The sequence below is a fragment of the Falco cherrug genome, chromosome 12 (genome assembly GCF_023634085.1).
Source record: "Falco cherrug isolate bFalChe1 chromosome 12, bFalChe1.pri, whole genome shotgun sequence".
NCBI lineage: Eukaryota > Metazoa > Chordata > Aves > Falconiformes > Falconidae > Falco > Falco cherrug.
This window is the reverse complement of record NC_073708.1, coordinates 909249-932974: the sequence shown is the minus strand read 5'-3', so window position 1 is coordinate 932974 and position 23726 is coordinate 909249. Positions and strand designations below refer to the sequence as shown.

At 37.5% G+C, this 23726-nt stretch overlaps 1 protein-coding gene across 14 annotated transcripts in view; it reads left to right on the top strand.

The window, feature by feature from the left end:
• PTPRC (protein tyrosine phosphatase receptor type C) overlaps positions 1-23195 on the top strand; it is a 70165-nt gene extending 46970 nt beyond the window's left edge. For all 14 annotated transcript variants that reach the window (XM_005440094.4, XM_055724344.1, XM_027806576.2 and 11 more), the window contains 22 exons: positions 465-590; positions 2020-2178; positions 5098-5297; positions 7598-7658; positions 8396-8504; positions 9706-9737; positions 10832-10947; positions 11469-11559; positions 11651-11727; positions 11952-11988; positions 12434-12531; positions 13458-13583; positions 15446-15603; positions 16109-16244; positions 17006-17155; positions 17597-17687; positions 18040-18173; positions 19164-19298; positions 19613-19735; positions 20153-20331; positions 21000-21135; positions 21918-23195. In XM_005440094.4, coding sequence (XP_005440151.1) covers positions 465-590; positions 2020-2178; positions 5098-5297; positions 7598-7658; positions 8396-8504; positions 9706-9737; positions 10832-10947; positions 11469-11559; positions 11651-11727; positions 11952-11988; positions 12434-12531; positions 13458-13583; positions 15446-15603; positions 16109-16244; positions 17006-17155; positions 17597-17687; positions 18040-18173; positions 19164-19298; positions 19613-19735; positions 20153-20331; positions 21000-21135; positions 21918-22190 — 2747 coding nt within the window. In that variant the 3' untranslated portion in view covers positions 22191-23195. The remainder of the gene's footprint in view (positions 1-464; positions 591-2019; positions 2179-5097; positions 5298-7597; positions 7659-8395; positions 8505-9705; positions 9738-10831; positions 10948-11468; positions 11560-11650; positions 11728-11951; positions 11989-12433; positions 12532-13457; positions 13584-15445; positions 15604-16108; positions 16245-17005; positions 17156-17596; positions 17688-18039; positions 18174-19163; positions 19299-19612; positions 19736-20152; positions 20332-20999; positions 21136-21917) is intronic.
• The last annotated feature ends 531 nt before the right edge of the window (positions 23196-23726 follow it).

The window sequence follows — 23726 nt, the reverse complement described above, 5'->3', positions numbered from 1 at the left end:
TCAGGGGGGTGGCGAGCAGTTGCCTTGTGCGCTGTGTGTTCCTTTCTTCCTTTCCCTCTGGATTTTATTCTTTCCCTCCTGCTTTTTATTATAACTGTTATTGTCATTGTTGTTATTATTGTTCTTTCATTTTTATTATATTTCAATTATTAAATTGTTCTTATCTCAGCCCTCAAGTTTTATATTCCTTTCCAACTCCCCTCCCCCTCCCTCTGGAGTGAGCAAGTGGCTGTGTGGTACTTAATTACCAGCCGGGGTTAAACCATGACAGGTGCTTTTACATATACTCAGTTTATACTTATGTGTAATTTCTTTGAACAAAAGAGACTAAGAAAAATATTACATTGGTATATTGCTTTAGTATCCAGTGAAATTTCATTTAATTAAAGTAGGTAAAAAGAGGAATATTTTGCATTTTCTTTCAAACATTTACTACTCTCCCCATTATTTTTCTTTTACAACAGCTCCAGAAGCACCAGAGAACCTTACAGTAGTTTGTGATGCCAGAAGTGCAACAGTTACATGGAAGAAACCTAGTGACACTTCAAAGGGTCCTATACATGGCTATATTGTGATATGCAATGATGTAGGTAAGTATATACTCCTTCAGTATTGAGTGATCCATTGCATGTTTTAATATTTACAGACCACCAAGTACGGTGCATTGTCAAACCATATTGGAATCTCTTCAAATTGTGCATACAATATTTCTTTTTGGGGGGGGTGGGGTACAAATGTTCAGATTTCTTTCCTTGGAGGTTGTACCAGTTGAACCATGTGGTTATTCAGTTTAGCATTTCAGGACACAATTCTGTCACCCTTCAGTTCTCATGCTTCTTGTATTAAGTTATGACAAGATCATCGGTTGCCTGATCAGTTTGTAGCATGGTGTGCTCTCGTCTCAAGAAATGCTACTGTAGCTGGTTAATATATTCTCTGAGAAGACAGGGACCTACCTTCTGAGTATGAAAAAGTCAGGGGTCCTAAGTATGGCAGTGAGAATATACATGTTTAGACAGATAATGCCAGGTGGTTGTCTTCTACTAAATGGTGACTCCTTTCAGATGTTTTAGGCCACCTTACATTTAGGTGGGTACGTTTGTGTCCATTATACTGGGACTATGTTTTCCAAGTGTGTGATCTTTTCTTCTAAACAAGGACTTGAAAATGAAGTTTTGAAAATGAATAGCCTAATACATGATTCTAAGACATATATGTCAGCTTTAAGCTACTCCTGGGTTAATTAATCCTTTCTGTTCACATACTGCACGTTCTGTAAACCTGGACTGCCACAGTAACCGAAGGCTGTCATGCTCCTGTGCCCCCCATATGCAAATCATCTCCCATTCTCCATGCCCCACATTTGACCCCTGCTAAGAAGGGTGGCAGCCCCATGCACCAGCTTCTGTGGCTGGTCTGGTTTGGCCAGCGTAGGAGGCTGCGTTTGTGTGCCGGGGTGTGGGGAGGTGATGTCTGGGGCAGCCCAAAGGCAGCACAGAGCAGCCGTTGCTCTCCAGTTCCCCAGACCAAAGCCCCCCCCAGCTGCAGTGTGGGCAATAGCTTCGCTCATGTTGCTTCTGGTGCAGTTCCTTTCTGTCCTGCTTGCCCTTACCAAAAGCGCACATCTCTCTCTCTCATCGTGCCAGAATAGAGTTGCCCAGTGCTCGGTGCCTTTTGACATCTGCCTCCTAACCCTTTCCCAGGCTGAACACAGAAGAAAGTGTCAGCCTCTCTTTTTATGTTAGTTTTCAATTACAGCTATGTAAATGACATCCTGAGAAAGTAAAAACCAAAACAGAACAAACCCTCAACTTTCTATCTTTTTGATTGGGGAATATATTTCTTTCTCTTCCTGAGCCTTCACTTAGCCTTAGTAAGGAAGATAAACCAAGTAAGTATAAGGTAATCAAAACAGATGGTGGCTTCAGGTAGCTCTGATGAAGTGTAAAACTTACTGTGCTCCTAACATCAATGTCATTAATTTCATTAATTAATTTTATTTTTCATTTTTTCTTAAAGAGAAAGAACTTGACAACATGACTAACTTTATTTGCCAAAAATTAGAACCTTATAGCTTAGGTTCTGTATCTGTGACTCCATATACAAACAGCAAATACAGTAATAATGGAAGAATTATGGGAAAACCTGGAAGATGTAGCTTTAGAACAAAATCAGCAGGTAAGTCTCCTGTTTGCTAACTGTTATGCTGATACTAATACAGGGAATATGTACCTTCTATTGTACTTCATTGTATTTCATACATGTTATTACTATTAGCCAAGAAACTGATTAACGTTAAAAGAATTTTATTGACATATCATTAGTGTTTCTTTTTTCATTACTTAATGTTAATCTATTTGTAATTATGCATTTCATGTTAGTATTCTTGTTATATATACTAGATTTTCTTTTAAAAAATCTGCATTAATTTGAAATTCTTGATAAAATTTTAGGAAGCATTATGTCTCAATCTAAAAAAAAAGATTCAAATTAAGCAAAAAGAATGAAAAACTTTCATTTTGTTTTGTTTGTGGCATGAAAGCTACAAGGATGTGCAGAATGTGCTGTCTGTTCTGTCGTTGCCTGTTTGCTCAAAGCAGACCTGCATTATCCAGCCTGCACCGACAGTGATGCCTGTACCACGTTTTGGGCAGTTCGGGTATGCCCATACACAGTCGGCTTCTAAGATTCCACATTAGGTTAAAGCCAAATGTATGCCAACCTGTGTGCTGTCAGAAAGGTCTCTGCACCTTTTTGGGGCTGTACTTTCAAAAGCTTACCCTCCTGGTCCCGGTTCTTTGTTTGCCACACGTGTTCAATTAATAGAACTAGAAGAAAAGCTGACCCGCTCCCCCCAAAACTACCACACTGCAGATATTTTCCTGATAGAGACAAGGCGTAATGGAGACACATTGCTTTCTGTTGTTGGGGTGGTGGGTTTTTCCCCCTTTTAATCTTTAGGTGTGGAGCCCTGTACTGTTTTAATTACTTCTTTGAGAAAAAAAAATAATATCACAAAACCACCAACACACACACACACACACGCACACACCCCCATGTTTATCTAGTTTCTTCCAATACATTTTAGCTCTGGTTCCACCACCTCCAGGCTCAGCTAATATAGAGGTACAGCTATAGGGAAAATTTATTTATACCTGGTAAGATCCTCAATTAATACTTCCTTTAATTTCACTGAATAAGCAAAATATTTTAATATTTTTTTAGTGAAACATAAAATATTAGTCTTGTGCTGGTGATCTAGTGATAAAGTGGTGATCCCTCTCCCTCCCCCCACCCCAACAGGAATAATTAAATATTTTGTTGCTTTTAGCACTCCTGAAAAGTATGTAGAAATAGGCATATAAGAACATTAAATCTGACTGCTGTTTTTATTAAATGTGTTTCTGTAGAGCTTTGGGAAGTACATGGACTTCTGGCAGACTATTGTTTTAAATTTGAATCCTATTCCTCTGTGGAATATGCAGAATATAGAGAGGTTTTGTAACCAGTTTTATAGACAATCCACAAAAGCATTAGAATCTCCCTATTACTCATTGAGCTGACAAATTTTAGTTTATCATTGAAAGAATGCAGGGATCAAAATTATCACCTAAAGCCCTAGCAGAAAAAAATAAATCTGATAAATGAATTGATTGGTAATGTAAACCATTTCATTGGAGACTTAACTGTAACAGATACTGAAAAAGTCTTTTAGACAGCCCTAATTTGAGCGCAATCATTTCTCTCTATGATAATCTAGTTTGAGCATGTTATATTTTGTAGCCCCCACTTTCTGGGGACCACTTATATTTTAATAACTCAGGTGTAGACTCCAGTCCACAATATAAATTTATAGCTCTGGAAAACAACATTGGTTCCCTAACTTTTTGAGGAAAATAGCAAGTTGCTTGTCTTCATGAATTAATGGTATTTATTAAACCCTCTCCAACTGTTACAAGAGTAGATAACATGATCAAGAACATAATGGAAGAGTTTTATGGCTTCTTGAACAAGAGACTGTATCAGTAGAGCACAACTCCTTAGAAGGAGAGAACACCCTACATTTTATAAGACGTTTTCTCATCTTCAACAAACACATTGCTTCCGGAAATATTCACTCTCTCCTTGTCACAGCTCTCTCAGTAATATGCTGAATAGGAATCTAACGAATCTGTCATGTGGATAAAAATGAGCAGATATGTTATAACCACACAGCCAAGCCAAATATCCTGCCACTCCCCACCCGGGACATTCGATCTGCTCATAAAGCCTCACACATCTTAGCTCTTCATCAGAAGGAAAAAGCAACTGCCTTTTTTTTTTTTGTGTGTGTGTGTGGGATTTTTGTTTGGTTGGGGTTTTTTTTTTTGTTTTTTTTTAATATGCTAGCTTGCAAATGGAAGTGATTTTGAGGAATATTTCCACGGTGGTGTTCTACTGAAATGTGGCTAATGGAGCTGCCTTATGCAGAAGTTTATTTACTTGATGAAAAGTTTTATAAGCTCTCAATGAGAGGTCCCTTGGGCTGTGCCCCCAGTCTGAAACCCATTTTCTACAACGTAAAAAATTAGAGTTGGAAAATACAGATTAGATTTAACAGATTCCTTGTCATTAAAAAGTTAAAAGTTAGGCCAGCTTTAAGGTAATGTGAGACTTTAAGCAAAAGGATGCTATTCCAAATACTAAAATATAATAGTAACTCCTGGTAGAAAATTTCATTTACAGAAGTTTTGAGACATAGACTCACACAGAATACTGTTTGTTCCCATCTTGTCTGTTGTCCCATGTTCCTCAAATGAGAAACTCATGTCAGTCGCAACAGACTTGCCATCATATTATCTTTGCAGCCTGACTGTCAGAAAAGCTCTGAATATCCCAGCCTTTTCAGTTCCCCTTCACAACTTTTCCATTCAGATAAGCCTATGGTTAACTCAAAATTGATTTTATTTATCTGGTTAAATTGGGACTGAAATGTTTAAGGAAGAAAATGAAATTGTTAAGAGTGAAGATAACAAATAGACATGAAGACATACAGCTGTTGAAATGTTTGGTTTGAAATCATGAGAATAGAACCAGTAACGCTTCTTTTGTGAACAGAACCAGAGCAAGTGACTGATGTTAATGCAACATTGACAGCTGATAATGCTGTCCAAATAAAGTGCAAAAGTCAACAAGTGTATGGAGAAAAAAAAATATTTGAATTAACTTGGGAAAATGATGGAACAAAAGACAGAAGCGACAATCGTTGTGATTTTAAAAAAGAAAATCTCATGTATTTGACAAACTATACATTTACGGTAAGTAGGCTTATTAAATTCAATACATAAAATATTGCTGTATTTTCATTGTTTAATCATATTATATTTGATTTTAGGAAAAAAGGCAAATATGGTGGCAGAGGAGTTAATCTATGGATCTGTAGGCCACAGATGTAAAGAAGTAGCTGTTACTTCGGAAATAAAATGCTATGTGTCCAGCCTATTGATCAATCCCTTATGTGCTATTCCACGTAGGTTCTGACAACATGAGAAATACAAGCTCAATGGATTGTGTGTACATTGGACAGAGAGAAATTTGGGTTTTCTCTAAGTTTTAAAACAGTTTCTGAAGTATAACCAATATTTTAGTGTTTCCAACAATTTCATTAAATGAATATGTGACTGTCATTTCAATCAGAGAATAAATACGGGATTTAAATCTTGAGATAATTGCTCAGAAATAAATTGTTCAGAATTTTTTGCTGTGAAGATTTTTGATGCTTCAGGGACTAGTTAGTGTAGAGCAGTTCAGATCCTTTCTCATGTCCTTACATCAGCCTGTTACAAGCCTGTCCTTGTTTCCTTGCAAAATATATCATCCTTTCTTTACAAGCTTCCCTCTCCTGAAGGCCTCCTGCTATTTTCTCTTCTTTCAGGCATTTCACCCTTTTGGCATTTGTTGCTTGTAAAGCCAATGGTTTTGCCTGATCCCCTTAATGTGGCCAGTAGGAATGTTTTTTATATTCTGATAGCTCCTCTCAGTAAAGTTTAGGTAAGTAAGTAACCAGTAGGAATGATGGAGTTTTCTTACTTTTAGGAACCATTTTCATTCCTTTCCCACAATCTTTTCCTCTCTTGTATGTGTCTCCTGAGGAAATGCAGTACAACTTGCGTTGTACTAGGTGTTGGCCCAAGACCACAAATTCTACTCAGAAAGGTTTGTATTTGGAAAATAAAAGTGAGGTCCTGTAGGAGCCGAAAATGCTTGCCACACGGAAGAAACTGGCATCTGCTTGGCTTTAAGCCCTTGCTTCTGCTTCAAACTTATTTTGCCCAGTTCTTACTGGAAAAACAGAGAAAGCCTTATGGACTTAACTAGTAATGAAAGAATTCTGGGTCAAGTTATGGAAGGCTGCAGAGAAAAACAGATCACCTGTGAGAGCTGGCGGATGTCACAACTCCTTTCCGTGTGCACACTGAATTGTTCAGAGAGTACCCAGGCACCTACCCAATATACTTTGTTGGTTTAGTGAGGTTTTGACCCCAACTGCTGCACTAGGTTCCTGGCTTTTGCTATTTGAGAAGCTTCTTCCTTGTTTTCTCTGCCACCTCTGCTGCTCCTCTGGGTGGTACCACCTGCCGTTGCTTTCTTTCCAGCTGCAGAATTCAGAAACCACCAACCCCCTGAACACATCGTCCTTTTAGAGCAGAGGGAGGGAGCTGGGGCACAGTCCTTTGAGCCTTCAGGAGAGGTGTCCCTTAGGGGGAAGGCAGGCTCAGGAAGAACTTGGTCTGCAGTCAGCAATGGTGCTGGAAGTCCTTCTCCTCCCCTTTTGGAGGATTTGCAGCTGGAGAATATTACTATTAAAATAGCTATTTTTCAGTCGTGTTAATATTATCCACTGTTTAGCATTAAGTCTTTAGTTTAATGATAAGATTGATTTTGCTTCATCAGAAAAGTGAAATATTTGACGTACAAACTTCAAGCTGACTATTGGATCTGACAGGAATTTCGATTAAGGATTGGATAAATGTAAAATGTACTTTGAAGTATAAACACATCTAAACAAAGTCAGTATTTTAATACCAGTTAAAGTATCCAAAATTTAACGTTGCAAGAAAGCATCTTTTAAAAATATTTATTTTGGCTTCTATAATTTAAACTTCTATGAATTACTTCCCATATAGGAACTTGTATTAAAAATATCCAATTAAGTTGGCTATTTGTATATTTACTGTTGAAGGAAATAAAATAATGATGGTTTATTATGTATTGCATGGTTATTTTTCAGAGTTGAGAGATTTTATTTTGATAAGAGATAAATTTGATTTTTTCTTGAGATAGCTCTGATTTTGTAAAATGTCTTCTATTTCACTAACTTTTTTTTCCAGTCATCTGCATATTTTTGGATCTAGATCTTGCTGTAACTTCAGCAGAAACCTGAGCTGCACTATAAATGGCTATAAAAAGATAGACAGCAGATCCTGCCGTCAGTGAGGTTGATCTGTTGAAAACAGATGGATGTATTTAGAATATCCATTGTGTTTTGCTTTATAAAAATTTTTATGCAGAAAATTTTACTTGTTATATCTTCTCTATTCTCACCCACTGCATGCAGATCTTGGTGTTTAATGGAGAACATAGAGGGCAGCCAGTAAAGAAGAGTATAAAAACCAGATGTAAGTAAAGATATACAGCATTTTTACTTATTGACTTCAGCATAGCATAGAGTAATAGTGTAAACTGTGACTTCCACTACAATTGCTCCTAACTAAAAATCCAAACTGCCTTTTATAGTAAATAGTTGATCTGCATTTGAAAAAAACAATATCCTCATGCAGCATTAATGTAACAGATCGTGTTGACAAGTCATTGACTGTAATTCAGAATTATTACACAGCTGTGGTTTCTTCAGGAAACATTTGAATGCAACTAGAAATTCATGTCTCTAAATTAAAGTGTTCACTTCAGGAGTGTTTCCCTGTGTTCAGAGCCTGCATTTCAGGAACTGAACATCTGTGACTTGTCCGGGGTTCCAGCTCCCAGATGAGGAGCAGCTGAGAGCTCCGCTCAGGTGTACCGCTCACACAGAGCGGGAGGCAGGTGCGGTAATGCCGAACCAATGAGTGAGTTGTAGCATTGTGACAATGGACGTAGAGAGTTTAAGTGACAGTTTTACTAATGAAGAAATGAAGTTCCTTCCTTTTCTGTGAGCTTAAAAGTTTTTGGCACTTTGGAATAACAAACTTACACTAAAATCTGAAAACTATTTAATTATTTTTTTCACAAAAAAGTCAGTGTGTCTTGATTCTAGGAAATATACAGATCTTTTTAAAAAAGGAAAAAAATGTAATTTTGAAATTCCATTAATTATGCTTTCAAGAAATAATAAATGTATTCTTTTTTCTGTTGCTAGATAATTCTAGAGCCCTGATTATATTCTTAGCATTCTTGATTGTTCTGACATCAATTGCTTTACTACTGGTTCTGTACAAAATCTATGAACTTCACAAGAAAAAGCTTAGGTAAGCTTCATGTTTCATGTAAAGCAGGTGGGTGGGGAGAGGAGGCTTTCTGTTTTTCCACAAGATTTCCCAATGGGTAAAGCAAAAATTTTACAAGTTTACAAGTTACAAAAGACATCCTTTTACCTTTTAATCCTTTCAAAAGGAACTCAAGTTTTAGTGGTTTGTCTGCCAATGCAAATGCAATGAAAGATTTCAAATCTCTCTGCTATACTCATTCTTAGGGCACAGAAGAGCCCATCTGCTGGAACAAAATGTCTCGTCACTAGTTTTGTGAAAAAACGTTCACAAATGTCAGAAACCTTTTCCTCCATTATTTAAATTTAAAGTAGTGAAAATAATACACACTTTCTTGGAACACTTCCAAATGTCTATTCACCCAAACCAATATCTCAGGGAGGCTTTGTTTATTATAGTCATCTCTAGGTGCCTTGGCAGGTCTGCAGGACAGTGGATGCTGGCAGAAGAGTGGGCACTGCCTTCCCTGATGGCTGCCAGAGCACTGGAAGACCAGGATAATTGCTGCTATTGCTGTGAAGGAGGTGGTGCAACGTGTGAGGGGACATTTGCTGCTGGTAGAGACAGAGCAGTTAGGGCAGTTTCTTCAGAAACACGTCAGCCCTCCGGCAACAGCACAACTTGGGGACTTGTGTCTTCCAGCCCTGTTCCCTGCCCTGTTCTGTCCCTTAGCGGGACAGGGAGCTGCTCTTGCTCAGATGGAAACTTCTATGCTTAAGGAAGCAAAGCTAATTTTTGCTTGTACAGCTCCAGAGAGTCTGGCTTGTTCTTGGCTACTTAGCAATTAAACTCAATTTCATTGTATTTTATGTATATGTTAGCTTTTTGTCACTTATTTAGCAAGAGAAACAAAGATGGTGTGAGCAGGCACTCCAGTGAAGAAACTAAAGGTATTTGCTGCAGGTAATATGGACAAAGTTGTGCAAGCAGTAAAGCTGTTTGATGTGGTTCTCTTGTTTCTCCCCCTCAATAACACTCAGAGTAGGAGGACAAGGCTTCCAACCACCTCTGCGTTGGGCCTCTAAGTCCCAGTTGTAGCCCTCTTGTACTAATTTCACAGAGAGCTTGTAATGCAGCTGCTGATTATAAATGGTCTTGGTGTTCACATACCAAACTGCTTAACTCATTATCATCTATATGTCTTACTAGGCAAGGCTTTTACAGATGTTTTTGTTTCCTACAGCAATTCTTCTGAAGGCGTGAACCTTGTTGCAAGTAAGTATCTTTATATATTTAGCAAGTGGAAATAAAATGTCACATGTCTAGCTGCCATCTTTGGATTATTTACGTTCTAGGTCGTATAAATAAATTATAGATATCAACAGGATAACACCTCATTTGGAGGAAAAAATACTTCAGAAAATACATAGCAGAAGTATTTATACTTAAATGAGTTGAAAGTTTATCAGTACTTCAAAAACTCTTGTTTATTATTTAATTACAACCCAAATTTTATTATCCTAGATAATAGTTGTGGTATGTTTAGCCCTAAGAGTAAGTCCAGAATCAAATACAGCTTCAACCAGAATTTGCCTTTCCTGTGCACCTTTTTCAAAGCAAGAATTTAAACATAAGCCAGTCAGTTTTTACTGCAAAATTTCAAAGCCTATGAAGAAAGGCAGAATCAGTCGATACCAGGAAACTTCAAGAATGAAATAATTTATGTCATTTGAGCCCACAGAAATTAACAACATTAAATGAGAAGTTGTGTTAATATTCAAATCCATTTGCTTTGACACATGATTGTTAAAAAAAATATCTTTTCAGTGTAAATTAAAAATGAATAAATGTCCAGTTAGAGATGTTAGATCTTGTTCAGTCATTACTTTATCATTAAAGATAATACAGATTATTGCAACTCAGAGAATAATTTGGAGAAATTTGTAAAAGTAGGCACCACATGTTGTTACATTTGTAGGTTGATTGCACAGTAATCTGTTTTACCGCTGACGATAGATGACCAGAACTGAAGCAGAGGGCAAGGCCATGAACTGTTGTGGATGTTGGGGCTGTTGTGGTGATCTGGACGTGACAGTCCCCACCTTGTACAGAAATGCTGTTGATGCAATGTCCTTGTGGGTAGCCTCCTCCTCATCCAGTGGGGTGGCAGAGGTGAACAGGTTCTGCTCTGCCCAGGGCCCGTTTGCTCAACCTGCCTTAGGCAACACCATTGTTTTGAAAACTAAACATGCTTTGCTAAAGAGGTTGTCCTTTTGTTAATTTATCTGACAGTTTGAGAATCACATTTATTGAAATGCAATCTACATTTTCAAAGACAGTAGCAATAAATGTTCAACGTATTTACACAGTTAAAGATGATGACAGGCAACTTCTGAACATCGAGCCAATACCTTCGGAGCAACTGCTGGACATGTACAAGAGGAAGATTGCTGATGAAGGAAGACTTTTCTTGGATGAATTTCAGGTTTGGTTTTGGCTTAAAATATACCACAGATTTGTAGCCAGGTGGTTGGAATAATTCTGTTCAAGAGTTGTGTGAAGTGTATGCACTGGTTATAAGTATATAAAATAATAAGAATCTAAGAAACTGAGTTAATTCCCATCTAAGAGCGAATAGGTTTCAGTTAATTTTGCTACCAACCTTTCCTCATTATAAGATCATGGCACTTTTTTTCCTGAAGGTGGTTTTCAGCAGAAGTGTAAAATACAGTTTAAATACTTCTCATTCTAAAGTACATCTTAATACTTTCTCTTACTGCATAGCCATGAGGATATAAAAATATATAATTGTGGATATATATACATTATTTATATTAAGGGAAAATAAATTGTTGATTTTAGATAAATATGTGAAGTACTGGCATATGAAACAGAATTTTACCTTCCAGACTCGGGAGTACCAAATTTCTTCCATACACATTTGACTATAAGTAGAAGCTATTTTAGCAATATGCTTACCCAGTAAAGAAACATTGTATTTTACAGAGTATTCCTAGAGTTTTCACTAAATTTTCAATAAAGGAGGCCAAAAAAAGCCATAATCAGAACAAGAACCGCTACATTGATATCCTTCCATGTGAGTATTTGTTACAACTTTTGCATGTTTTGTAAGTATTTTTTTTCTCAGTGCCTTGAGATAATTATTTTGTTTTAAATGACTTAAACAGATGATCATAACCGTGTTGAGCTCTCGGAGATCCCAGGAGACCCAGGATCAGACTATATCAATGCAAGTTATATTGATGTGAGTGACTTATTCTTAAAAAAAGTCTTAGGTGCTATGAAGAAATTCTGTAGTCTGTACATTTCATGAACTCATTTGAGGATTTCCATTTGAGTTTTTTCCATCTTTATAATGTATTTGGCATTATTGGACTGTTGGATATCGAATCTATTTTGAAAGTGGCAAATCTTTTGAATTGATCATGCTTCCTTTCTGTGCATTGATAATGTTATACTTTCTTACAGGGCTTCAAAGAACCAAGAAAATACATTGCTGCACAAGGTATTTTTTAACATTAAAAGAATATGCTTTCTTTATTAATCCATTTTTTGTTAAAAAATAGTAAAAAAGTATTAGTAAATTTAAAGAAAAATTGAAAATCTGAAATTCTGATATCTAATAGGAAGAAGTTGCCAATGAATTTTTGCTTAAGACATTTTGTTAAGATAAATAAATTGTACTTCAAAGACAGATTTCTCATGATGTATAGTTTTACACCAAAAGTTTTCAGATTTCACAGCTATGCACTGAAGTTATATATGAGACTTTTAAAATGTTGTAGCATAATGGCAGCAGTCATAATGAAATCAAGTCTGTGGCTATTCTTTGCATGATCTCTGGTTAGGTTTTCAGACTGTGTGGCTAAGCGAGTCAAGAAGGCAAGGTTTTTTGTTTTTTTTTTTCATGTAGTTTTTCTGAAAAACTCTCTTAAAACATTTCCTGCTAGGCCCCAAGGATGAAACCATGGATGATTTCTGGAGGATGATCTGGGAACAGAAGGCAACAATTATTGTCATGGTGACTCGCTGTGAGGAAGGAAAGAGGGTGAGAAATATCCATCTTTCCATCCTTCTTTTATCTGAAAACAGAATGAGTTGCTGTGCTCTGGTGAACTACATTTTCTTCTTAGTACTTTGTATTCATTCTTTGCTGTTCTCTTGTGGCAAAACCTATGTAGGAAAGCATATCAAAGCAGTGTTGCCCTATGGAATTACCAGTCTCATCAGAAAATGTCACTTTAGTCACAGCTATAAGTAGCAGACAGACAGCTTCCAAACTATAGCTAATAAATCCAGAAAAGGGCTCAAGGTAGAATTCTAGCTCCTCACAGACCTGTCATAAAAGATATCATTTGTATTTTTCTCCTATGTATTATCTTTTGATATCCTGGCAATGCCCTCAGTAAATCCTAGACAGAATATTTTTTTTATCTGTTGTCTTTGCCCTACCTTCAACTGCATGCTTCTAGATGCTTCTGGCTTGCTTTTATTCCTTATTCCAGATACAGCAGAAAGAAGAGGAACTGCTGTTTTAACTGCTTTTAAAGGTGAAAATGTTGGTAGCATGCAGATTTACAGCATCCCCAAGTTGATGCTATAGGCAGGCAGGGCCAACATCCCTCACCGAAGACTGAAAAGCCATAGAAGTAGCCACAAACTTTTCTACAGCCTTCAGGCAACAGCAGCAGTAGCTGTTCACTTTTTCAGCTTGTGTACAGGATTTTTTCCCCACTTTATATTCAAAGCTAAATTCCATGGGCATAAATTTCAGGTCAGAGACCTGAACTGTTGGATATTTGGAATTACTTGGCACTGGCATCCTAAGCAGTGACAGCCTTTTCAGGGGAGTACAAGACCTGTCAGAAGTTGGTAAAACTATACTGAGTTGCCATCTATTTTAAATCAGACTTGTAGCTCTCAGATCTCTGCCACTTTACGTCATGCTACTCACCTAACTTCATATCTTCACAGAACAAATGTGCCCAGTACTGGCCATCAATGGAGAATGGATCTGCAATGTATGGGGACATCATCGTGAAGATCAATGAAAGTAAAACGTGTCCAGACTATGTCATTCAAAAACTACACATCACAAACGTAAGTTGATTCAAAAGTGTAAGGCTGACTGGAACTGGGCTATTCAAGTCTGTAAGCGTCGTTGAGAGATCCTTTTAAAAGAAGAGTCAGTTATCAATGGGAGAAGCACTGCTGTTTTTCCCTGTGCAGTATTACAGCTTAGGAGAAAACTTCTTAGCTGTAGGTGTCATTCCTTACAAGAAATGTGAGTTAGAAATATATTTCCCAACTTAGAATGTATTTTTCTTTGTACTCTGGAATATACATTTAGGAGGAAACTGTTAATATGCTGTTAAGTACGGAGAACTTCACACATGGTGATTTCCTTAGATGTTCAGCTTGTTCTTTAACACAGAAATGTTACTGGTTTGTGTGTATCTCAGCATAACCTTCTGCAAGTAAAGTCAATGTGAATCATAGAGTGACATTACCTACCCTCATGGTAATTGTACGGTGGGACAATTACAAATTCGGGCAATCTCAAGTGCATTTATAAACATAAGTGTTTTTTTTAAATTATCATTTGGCTACATGTAGAATCATTAAGGCTGGTTAATTGCTGTCTTTTATACATCTGAAATATCATTAGTTGCTCTGTGTGTAATTGAGAACAAAACTGGCCATTTAAGGCCAAATGTTCCTCACAGGCCTTTTGAGAAAGTATTTCAGTGAGGGTAAATGGGGCGTAAGTCGTAGCTAAAAGCATTGAGACTCGAAGAGTAAATCTGCTGAGGGATCTTCAGCAAAATGGTTGTGACAGACTCCACCCATCTTGATCCATGACTACGGCTGGAAATTCCCATTCTGCTGTCTCATGTGGCATTAAAATTTTCTCAGGAAGTAGTCTGATTAAAAGGAAGTTGTAACTTCACACGAAGACAGTAAGAACATCGGGATGTTAAGAATTAACTATTAACAAAGACACTGCTCTGTGACTACAAGAATCTGACCTTAGAACTAAGAGACTGCTGCAGGTTGAGAGCTGATATTTTGAGAGCTGTCTGCTCTCTGGCTGACATCACATTAATATAGACAAAACTGATATTGGTTGTGGAATTTGAGAGTGGTCCCTGGTGAGAAAGTGGATTCTGCAGTTCTGGTGGAATAGTGATGTATAATTACTGAAACAATCGCAAATAACTGTGTGAATAACTGTGCCACAACTGGATAGTTCAACTTTGAATACGAACTTGGTCGTTACTGGGCAGTGGCCTGTATAGCCATGCTAAATCTTGGCCAGTGACAGAATGCCAGTGAGATGTCTTTCTCATTTTGTTTTTATAATCATGGTTACCAAAGTGTATGTCCTCTCTTTTAATCTAGCAGCAATATATGAAAGCAGGACTCAAGACCTGACGTGATTTAATCAAGTGACTTAAGAGAGTCAGTCTCATGAAAAATCAAAGGGTTTATTGTACCTACTTCTAAATGGTAGAACTCTGAGTTGCAGTTTATTTTTTTCTTCTTTTTAAATCTGTTGTAATCAGCAGGCTCCTCCTAGGAGATGCAAGAGAATTACCAGTCTGTACCCCTTGAAGTAAGCAGAACTATACACGGGCCAAGAGTGGGGAGACTATTGTACTCTGGATCATAGGCTAACCTGAGAAAAACTTATTTTTAGCAACAATGAACCTCCTGCTTGTCCTCTGTTGGAGTCTTGTGTATTCCTGATTCATGGATATTTTTAAATTAAAATTGAATATGAAAAATCTTGTAACCTGAGACCATTTGGATTACAACATTACAGCACACTGAATGAAAGAGAAATTTCTGTTTCAACATTTGATGACTGTTGCCCTTATTTTTCTTCTGCTTTGTATATCTGCACTTGATTTTGGCTTTGTGTATATATATTAAAAACCCCCACATTTCACTTTGTCTAGGGAAAGGAAAGGACAGCTGGAAGAGATGTCACTCATATTCAGTTTACAAGCTGGCCAGACCATGGAGTCCCTGAGGATCCACATCTCCTTCTTAAACTCCGACGCAGAGTTAATGCTCTCAGCAACTTTTTTAGTGGCCCAATAGTGGTTCATTGCAGGTAAATACATATGATTTTGTTAATGTTAATGTTAACATTAAAATTTTGTTAACATTATATGAACATGAAATAAAGCTATTCAGAAAAGGGAGCTGGCAAAGGTATTTGACTAATCCTAAATTTTATGACTTGATTACTTGAAAGTAAGGCAGACAAAGATGCATTAAAAAGGCCAGTTTTCTGAAGGATCTGATAATTGGGTTGATAAAATTTGAGGATACACAAACTTTTGGACTTTCAGAAAGCAGCCAGATAAATGTTGGGCTACTCTGGCTATAATCACCACTTTTGGCCATATTTGCCTTACTTTCAATGAAAGGTATTTAAAATGCAAATTAATCTTTTTTTTTTTTTTTTTTTTTTTGTGTTGCCAATTAATTTACAGCAAGAACTGTTTTCAGTTGCTTCGTGTCCTGTTACACATTTTCTCTTATGCTTTCTCACTGACTGTTCCCGTCAGTGATACCATTCCCACTCGATAACCAAATCCCTTTGTGCTTTGCAGTGCTGGCGTGGGGCGCACTGGGACATATATAGGAATTGATGCCATGCTGGAGGGGCTGGATGCAGAAGGCAGAGTAGATGTTTATGGCTATGTTGTGAAGCTGCGTCGGCAGCGGTGCCTCATGGTTCAAGTGGAGGTATGTCACTAAAACTCCTGTCACTCAGTATTCTCCTTTGCTAGGGCTTCATCAGTATTGCTCAGAACTGCGCTGTTCTGTTTTGGGTTTTGCTGCAATTCAGTTGAAGTTGTTAATACAAAATGTAGCTCTGGAAAATATTAAGAGAGAGAAAAACTTCCAACACAGTTTTCCAGGTTTAGAAACCTCAACTTTTAAGTTTAGGCTTTAAAAAAGAAGCCAAGAAGAACATTTTACGTTGATAATCCAGCTTTTGGCATACAAATCACAAATGCAAAATTGACCTTGCATAGTCAAACTTGATTTTCAGATTCTAAAAACTGTCTGTCTAGGTAGACAGTTTAGGTACTGTCTTCAGTAGAGTTGAGAGTACAATAAAAGTTATGGACTGATGCATTGCCTGTTTTTGACTTATTTAAGTGTTTTGCAGACCTTTCAAATCTCAGTTGCATATTTCTTGAATGACATTACATTTATATGCCAAACACCGTTCATCCTACACACTAAATGTCCTCCAAAATGTCTAACTTGGAAGCCACTCTGATTTTTAATACTTGTATTTAATGCCTATTTAATATTTATTTAATATTTATGTATTTAATATAACATATGTATTTAGTGCTTCGTATTATTAACACTAATAACATCATGGGAGTAATAGTTTCTTACAATGGTTTAAAAGAGTGATATAATTCTTATGTTGGTTTTGTTTTTACTTATTAATAACTTCATTTTTAAACCCATCAAATGGGAAACACCAGTCTCAGTACATCCTTATCCATCAAGCGCTAGTGGAATACAATCAGTATGGAGAAACAGAGGTCAGTCTCTCAGAGCTGCACTCCTACCTCAACAATCTGAAAAGAAAAGATCCTCCGAGTGAACCTTCTCTGTTGGAGGCAGAGTTTCAGGTAAATAAGCATTGCATTCTAGTGCCCTTACCTTGCACTTACATCAGAACATGCCTTGCACGGTAGTCATGAGATAGAGATACCCGACATAATAGATAATTTCTGTGCTATCTTATTTCTCTGCCACAGAAACAGTTTCTTTATGTTTATGAAAAAAGGTATAAATTAATGAAATTTTATTCCTGCTTTTGATATTAATATTTGTAACAAAGATGAGGAGCATAGAATGATTACTTGTGTCTGTGTGCTTGATGTCCCGTGCTGTTGTACGTGGTATAGCAGGCATTTTTAAATTATAGCCCAGATGTGGCCAAAGTTTAAATAATTAAAGTTAAGAAGTAAGGCGCTGGGAGAAGAAGACTGGGTGTGGGTGTCCAGAAGGGACAATGATCCCAGGAACCATTTTAATCAAGCATAATACCAAACATCCTCTTTCTTTAGAGATTACCTTCCTATAAAGGGTGGCGGACACAGAACACTGGGAATCGTGAAGAAAATAAAAGCAAAAATAGGAATGCCAATGTAATTCCATGTAAGTATTTTCCATGAACCTTCCCATATTTTATCTGTTATCTTCTGTAAGAAAACCTACTAAATTTTGAAAAAATGAGGACAGTAAATTACATTACTGAGATATATTTGATTAACTTTCTCAATACTGTAAAACTAGAAACTTCTGATAGTGTTTTAAAAAAAAGAGATGAGTTTTTAAAAGTGTGAATTATTGGGAGAGTTTATTTCAAATAAAGTGGCCTTTGTTCTGCAGTCTGTTGTGAAAGGACTGCCCTTTTTCTATCCATTTCCCACCCTGCACATGCAGAAGCCCCCTCAATGCTGTACCTGAGTGGCAGCATGGCCTGACGGTGACACTTTGTCTCGTGCAGATGACTTTAACCGGGTGCCCATCAGGCACGAAGATGAATGCAGTAAGGAGGGTGAACATGATTCGGATGATTCCTCAGATGAGGACAGTGACTGTGAGGAATCAACCAGATACATCAATGCTTCTTTCATAACTGTATGTATTGAGAGGATCCACTGCAAGTATTTCACAAGCTCGCAGCTAAAACAATATTCTAGCTTGAGCTCTTACTCGCTTACTGGCTTCACAAATAGAACAGGATTCACCTGAATAAGGGAGAAAGTTCTGACAGTCGATTGGCAAATCCATCTGTAGTTTTAATCATGAAAATCTACAGTTTGCTGCAGTAATGAGATCATCTTTTTCTCTTACATGGCCTTAAACCGTGTGGTCTCAAATAGTGAGACTAAACACAGGAACATATTTTTGTGTGTGTTGTTTCAAACCACTAGCATTCAGACTGGCCTCATGTATTTCTCTTAGTGGGCATCTGCCTACAAGTTGATCCACATTAAAATTTTCCCTGTTAGTGAAATGCAAGTCTAGTTATTCACATATACAAAACCCTACTAGTGAAAAGTGGGGCCATCAGGTTTTTTGGTATCATATACACCTCCAAAAGGTGGATAGCAGTTATTTGTCACTAATGAAGTAACTTTTTTGGAATGACAAGCTAAATTTGATTTATCTGAATTTTTTAAAATGCTGGATAGTTAGGATATCTATTCAGAAGAGATGTATTTTTACTTTTGGGTAGCTCAGTGTAAACTGGTGCACCAATCTTATGTGGTATAAACTCAGTTTCTTAGTGGTCAAATTAAACAGCTGGGTAGAACTAAATGTTTTAGCCCTTAAAAACATGCTTTGCAGAAAACAGCAGGGTGAGATCTCATCCACTGGGGCATGAGTATACCTTGTTGTCAGTCTGGAAGTGGTAGTGTTGTTTAGGGGACTGAATTTAATGCCATTTGGCTCGTAGAATTCCTGTAAAACCATCGCCTAATGTGATAGGCATACTTTGTCTATAAATAAAAGGGTTCATTAGTTTATTTTGCTGGGTATTCATTACCTGGCAATGAGTTCTGTTGCTTGACAATCACATTTCAAATGAATTTAAGAAAAAAATACTTCAAATTTCTTTAATAGGGTTACTGGGGTCCAAAAGCCATGATTGCAACACAGGGACCACTGCAGGAAACTATCTCTGACTTCTGGCAAATGGTCTTCCAAAGAAAAGTCAAAGTCATTGTTATGCTGACAGAGCTGAAAGAAGGAGATCAGGTGAGATCATGTCTTCACACCGACACATTATGGGTCCTCTACGTGCAAAGAAAACACTGCACTGCACTCTCTTATTCCCTTCCTCCATTTAAGCATGTTGCATAGGATGAGGAATTTGCACTTCCAATATAATCTGTCCTATTATGTACCTTCTTAATTTACTTTCTAATGAGGGGACAAGTGTATGATGCTGTACTTTAAAATACAGTGACATTCCCACTACTTTAAAGTCAATATATTCTGTAAGTGCATGTGGAAGATAAATTCAAAGCAGGTTTGAATGGAGCACTGACTTGTAGTTTTATCTATTTTAGGAACTCTGTGCACAGTACTGGGGAGAAGGAAAACAAGTGTACGATGGCATAGAAGTTCAAATGACAGATGTCAACTGCTGTTCTAGCTATACCATACGTGCATTTGTTGTTACACATCTGAAGGTAAAAGTTTCTTTGCAAATTCCAAAAGGAAGTTTTAAATTTCATTCCCTATTATAAACTTAGCCTAAAGAAAGGGAAGGAACAGTTTCCACAGCGCTTACCTCCTGTTGTAAGAAATGGAAATATTTTTCTCCTCCAGACCAGCAGCCAGTCATGATAAATGCTATGAATTAGCTCAGCATTTCTGTTTAGGGGATTGCTGAGGTGGTGGTAGTGGAGTCTCAGGAGGCCAGCTGTCTTCTGTACTTTGAGCAAAGCTTGGATTTCTACTACCTCATATTCATGAAGTAAAACTTACATCACCATGCAGTTCCTCAGGAATATAATTTTTCTTTTACAAATCAGCTGCAATAGATGTACTATATGAATCTTTATTTTAACCTGAACATTGACTACATCTCCACTGCTGTTTTTCAGACAAAAGAAACACAGAAGGTATATCAATACCAGTATCACAAGTGGAGTGGCTTGGATATTCCAGAAAACCCCAAAGATTTAGTTAGCATGATTTTCAACCTCAGACAAAAGGTTCCAGTCAGATCAGGCACTGAGGACAACAGGAGTACCCGCAGTGTCCCGCTCGTCATCCACTGCCGGTGGGTCTGAATTCAGCACGTACCTTAACCTAGCTCTAAGTTCTGGATGTACATAGCAACCTCGGTTTTGGGATGCCTACCTTTTCCACCAAGCCTTTCCATGTGTCTGGAGACTCAGCTCTCCCTAGAAGAGTCCTTGAATGGCTCAAGCTTGACCTTTTGGATTGCAATCATGAAAAGTGAGCACACTTCTCCTTGGCCAGCATGGGCATGGAGTAGGTGGTCAGAGCTAGCTTCTCTTGTCTGGTACATGTATTTTGAGAAGAAATTCTAGGTCAGAGTGCTCTTGTAGCATACTACTACAGCTTTTAGGTTAATCTCTTGCTCCAGTACAGAAAGCTCATTTTTTAGGACCATTTCCAGGAATAGTCTTGCATACCATCTAAAACAGAGGACAATCCTGCTAACAATTGTTGGAAATGTAAGTCTGAAGCTTCTCATTTCTCTCTTACCCCTTAAGTGGCCACGTGAGATCCAGGTAGCCTCTAGATAAACTGTGTCTTGTGTGTGTCTTACAGATATTCTCAATTGTAACAATTTCAGTCTAGTCAAAAATGTTTTGGAAATGTAATTCATTATGTAGGCCTTGAAATAAATCTAACATTTAGTGAGAGGACTTGCTGATTTTACATTTTAAATTTACATGTACATTTTACATCATCTTCTAGTGATGGATCACAGCAGACTGGTGTATTTTGTGCTTTAATGACCCTCTTGGAAAGTGCAGAAATAGAAGAAGTAATAGATGTTTTCCAAGTAGTAAAAGCTCTTCGTCGTACCAGGCTGGGAGTGGTCTCCAACTTTGTAAGTAAATCTTAGGAATTACCAGAAAAAACATATGAGATTACTTAGCATGATCACTAATGTCCTCATAACCTTATGCATAATTTCTTCATAGGGAACACTACTTCTAATCAGGACATTCACAGCCAGTCACCACTACTTGGGAACTGGCCGCTACTATATAAGAATGAAGGAGTCTGTGAGATGTCCAGAGCTGCAATTCTGTAACGCCTTTGTGGAACGGGGCATATTATAAAACTATAAATTGCATAAATTGATGGTTCTGCCATTGGCTGAGGGGTGCACATGCACAGTGTCCCTTCTGCAGTTAGAAGGCTAACTCCATTTCACAGGCTGGCGGCCCTGGGCTTGTTTTGGTTAAATCCCTCCAGAGGAGTGATGTCTCCGGCATGCACTGTGCATGTACTAACAAACCAGACCGGTGTCAACGAGATGGGGCAGGTTATTAGATGGCTTTCCTGGACTCCTTACAATACCTGTTGTTTACAACTTGGGTGCTGTAAAAAGCAAATTTTTTGTACATTGTGCACCAAGAGGGTACTGAGTGACAAACTTGGAACGTCTGGTGCAGGCAGTTACAGAAACAGTACGTACACATGAAATCAGAATAAGCCATAGAAGCAACACTCTGCACACCAGAAACTGTGGAAGCTGCTTCCTATGCAGTCTTGCATGTTCAACTACATATTACTTTCTAAAATTTAAGAAAATAGAGAAAGAATAGGTTTATTCTTGGGCTCTGAGCATTCCATTCATACTATCTTCTTCTCTTCATCCTTAAGGAACATTACCAATTTCTGTATGACACCATTGCCAGCACCTACCCTGCACAGAATGGACAAGTAAAGAAGAGCAGCCAGCAGGAAGATAAAGTTGAATTTTGCAGTGAGGTAGAAAAAAAAGATCAGGAAGCTGATTTAATCACTATTGATCTTACACCACCAGCGCCAGAGGAAAATGAGCCTTCTGAAGCGTGTGAAGATTCTAAGGCTGCAGATAGCACTAAGGGAACAGAGAGCTCTACAAATGGCCCCACAGCTCCAGTTCTAACTTAGAAGCTATACTAAAAAAAAAAGTGCTTTGTCATGTGCAAAAAATATTAAACAAAATAAGAGTGTAAGATTTCTTCCTCTTCCCACTTTTTTTTTTTTTTTTTTGAGGAGGGGAATATTTAGTATTATATCAGTTTTTCAAAGGTAAAAATTTAAAGGAATACTTGAAACTTGTAGAGAGTGACAAAGAACTGTGAAAGTTTAATTTTTGTGTAATTTGCATTTAATACTTGTTCAGAAACCTTTTCACTATTTTTATACTTTGTCTTTTAAAAATATGTACAGTGTAATACTGAGCAGTGGGAAGGATTTTTTTTGAGTTCTGTAATGAGGAGAAAAGCAACTCAGAATAACAAGAATACTGCATTGCAAAAACAGGTCTGTCTTCAAAACTATCAACAAGTAGATTAACCCAACTGGTAAGCATATATTCTAGCATTTCAGGAGTGCTGACCAAGCACTGCTTTAATACTACTCTGTGGAACACGTGGGACTTTGCCTAACAGTTTTAAGAGCTTATCGTTTGCATCAGGTGGCAATTCCAAGGAATTCAGGTTTATGGAGAATCTGTAAGTCCTCTCATGTCAATGTGGAATAGGGAATTTTGCATTTTTCTGACTTGCCTCAAGGTGTCCTTGTTGCTCCACATCCATTAATCTGAGATTTCAATGTTAGACTCAAAGAAGAGTTTGGAGATTGGCATTTGAATGATTGCAACGGTTCTGACAGAAAACACATTCTGTTTACTCATAAAGCTTAAAATTCTGCATGCTTGCACATCTATTTCTTATGCTTACTTTTATTTAAAGGGACTGTTTTCATGAATGCATCTGACCTGTTTTCAGAATTGGAAAATACTTAAAAGTTTTCCTCCAAACCTTGTAGATTTTTATTGGTACAGTATTTCTTTTTGTTTGAGGTTTTGTATGTTACAGTTGTGATATTTTTACTATTTCTTGCTGGCTTTTAGCCTAGTGTTTTTAGAACAAATAAAAAAGATAATTAATAGTTGACAAGGTGGAAATTATTTTGTTCTATTGGACTCTGCGAACTGATAATATTCTTCTAAATGCACAAAATCTTGTTCTGTCCCATATGTGGGATTTCAGTGGGAAATTTCACACACACGAGTAGGACATACACACAGGTTTCAGTAGGAAAACACATCGTTTCATTCCCATAAACCTGTGTGTGGACCCAGGTAAGTGTCATGTTTCTTTCATTACAAAGGAAGGAAACTTCATTTTTCTTTTGCTTGAAGTCATTAAAGGAACAATCAGTCACTCAAAAGATTCAGTGCTCCTAGTTTATCACTGCGTATTCCTAATCTCTCTTTACAAAACATAATTGAAAATACTTAGAGAGCCATGTAAGCAACATGTACAGTCACACTTGGTTAAAACATTTAATTTCATTTTGCTGTTACCCTAGATCAAATATTTCATTCACAATTATTCGCTCAGCCAAGTGCTTCCTGGCAGCCTTGCTTGAGCCAGCGGCAGTCAGGGTGGCGGAACTGACCAAGCTGAGGGTGTCAGC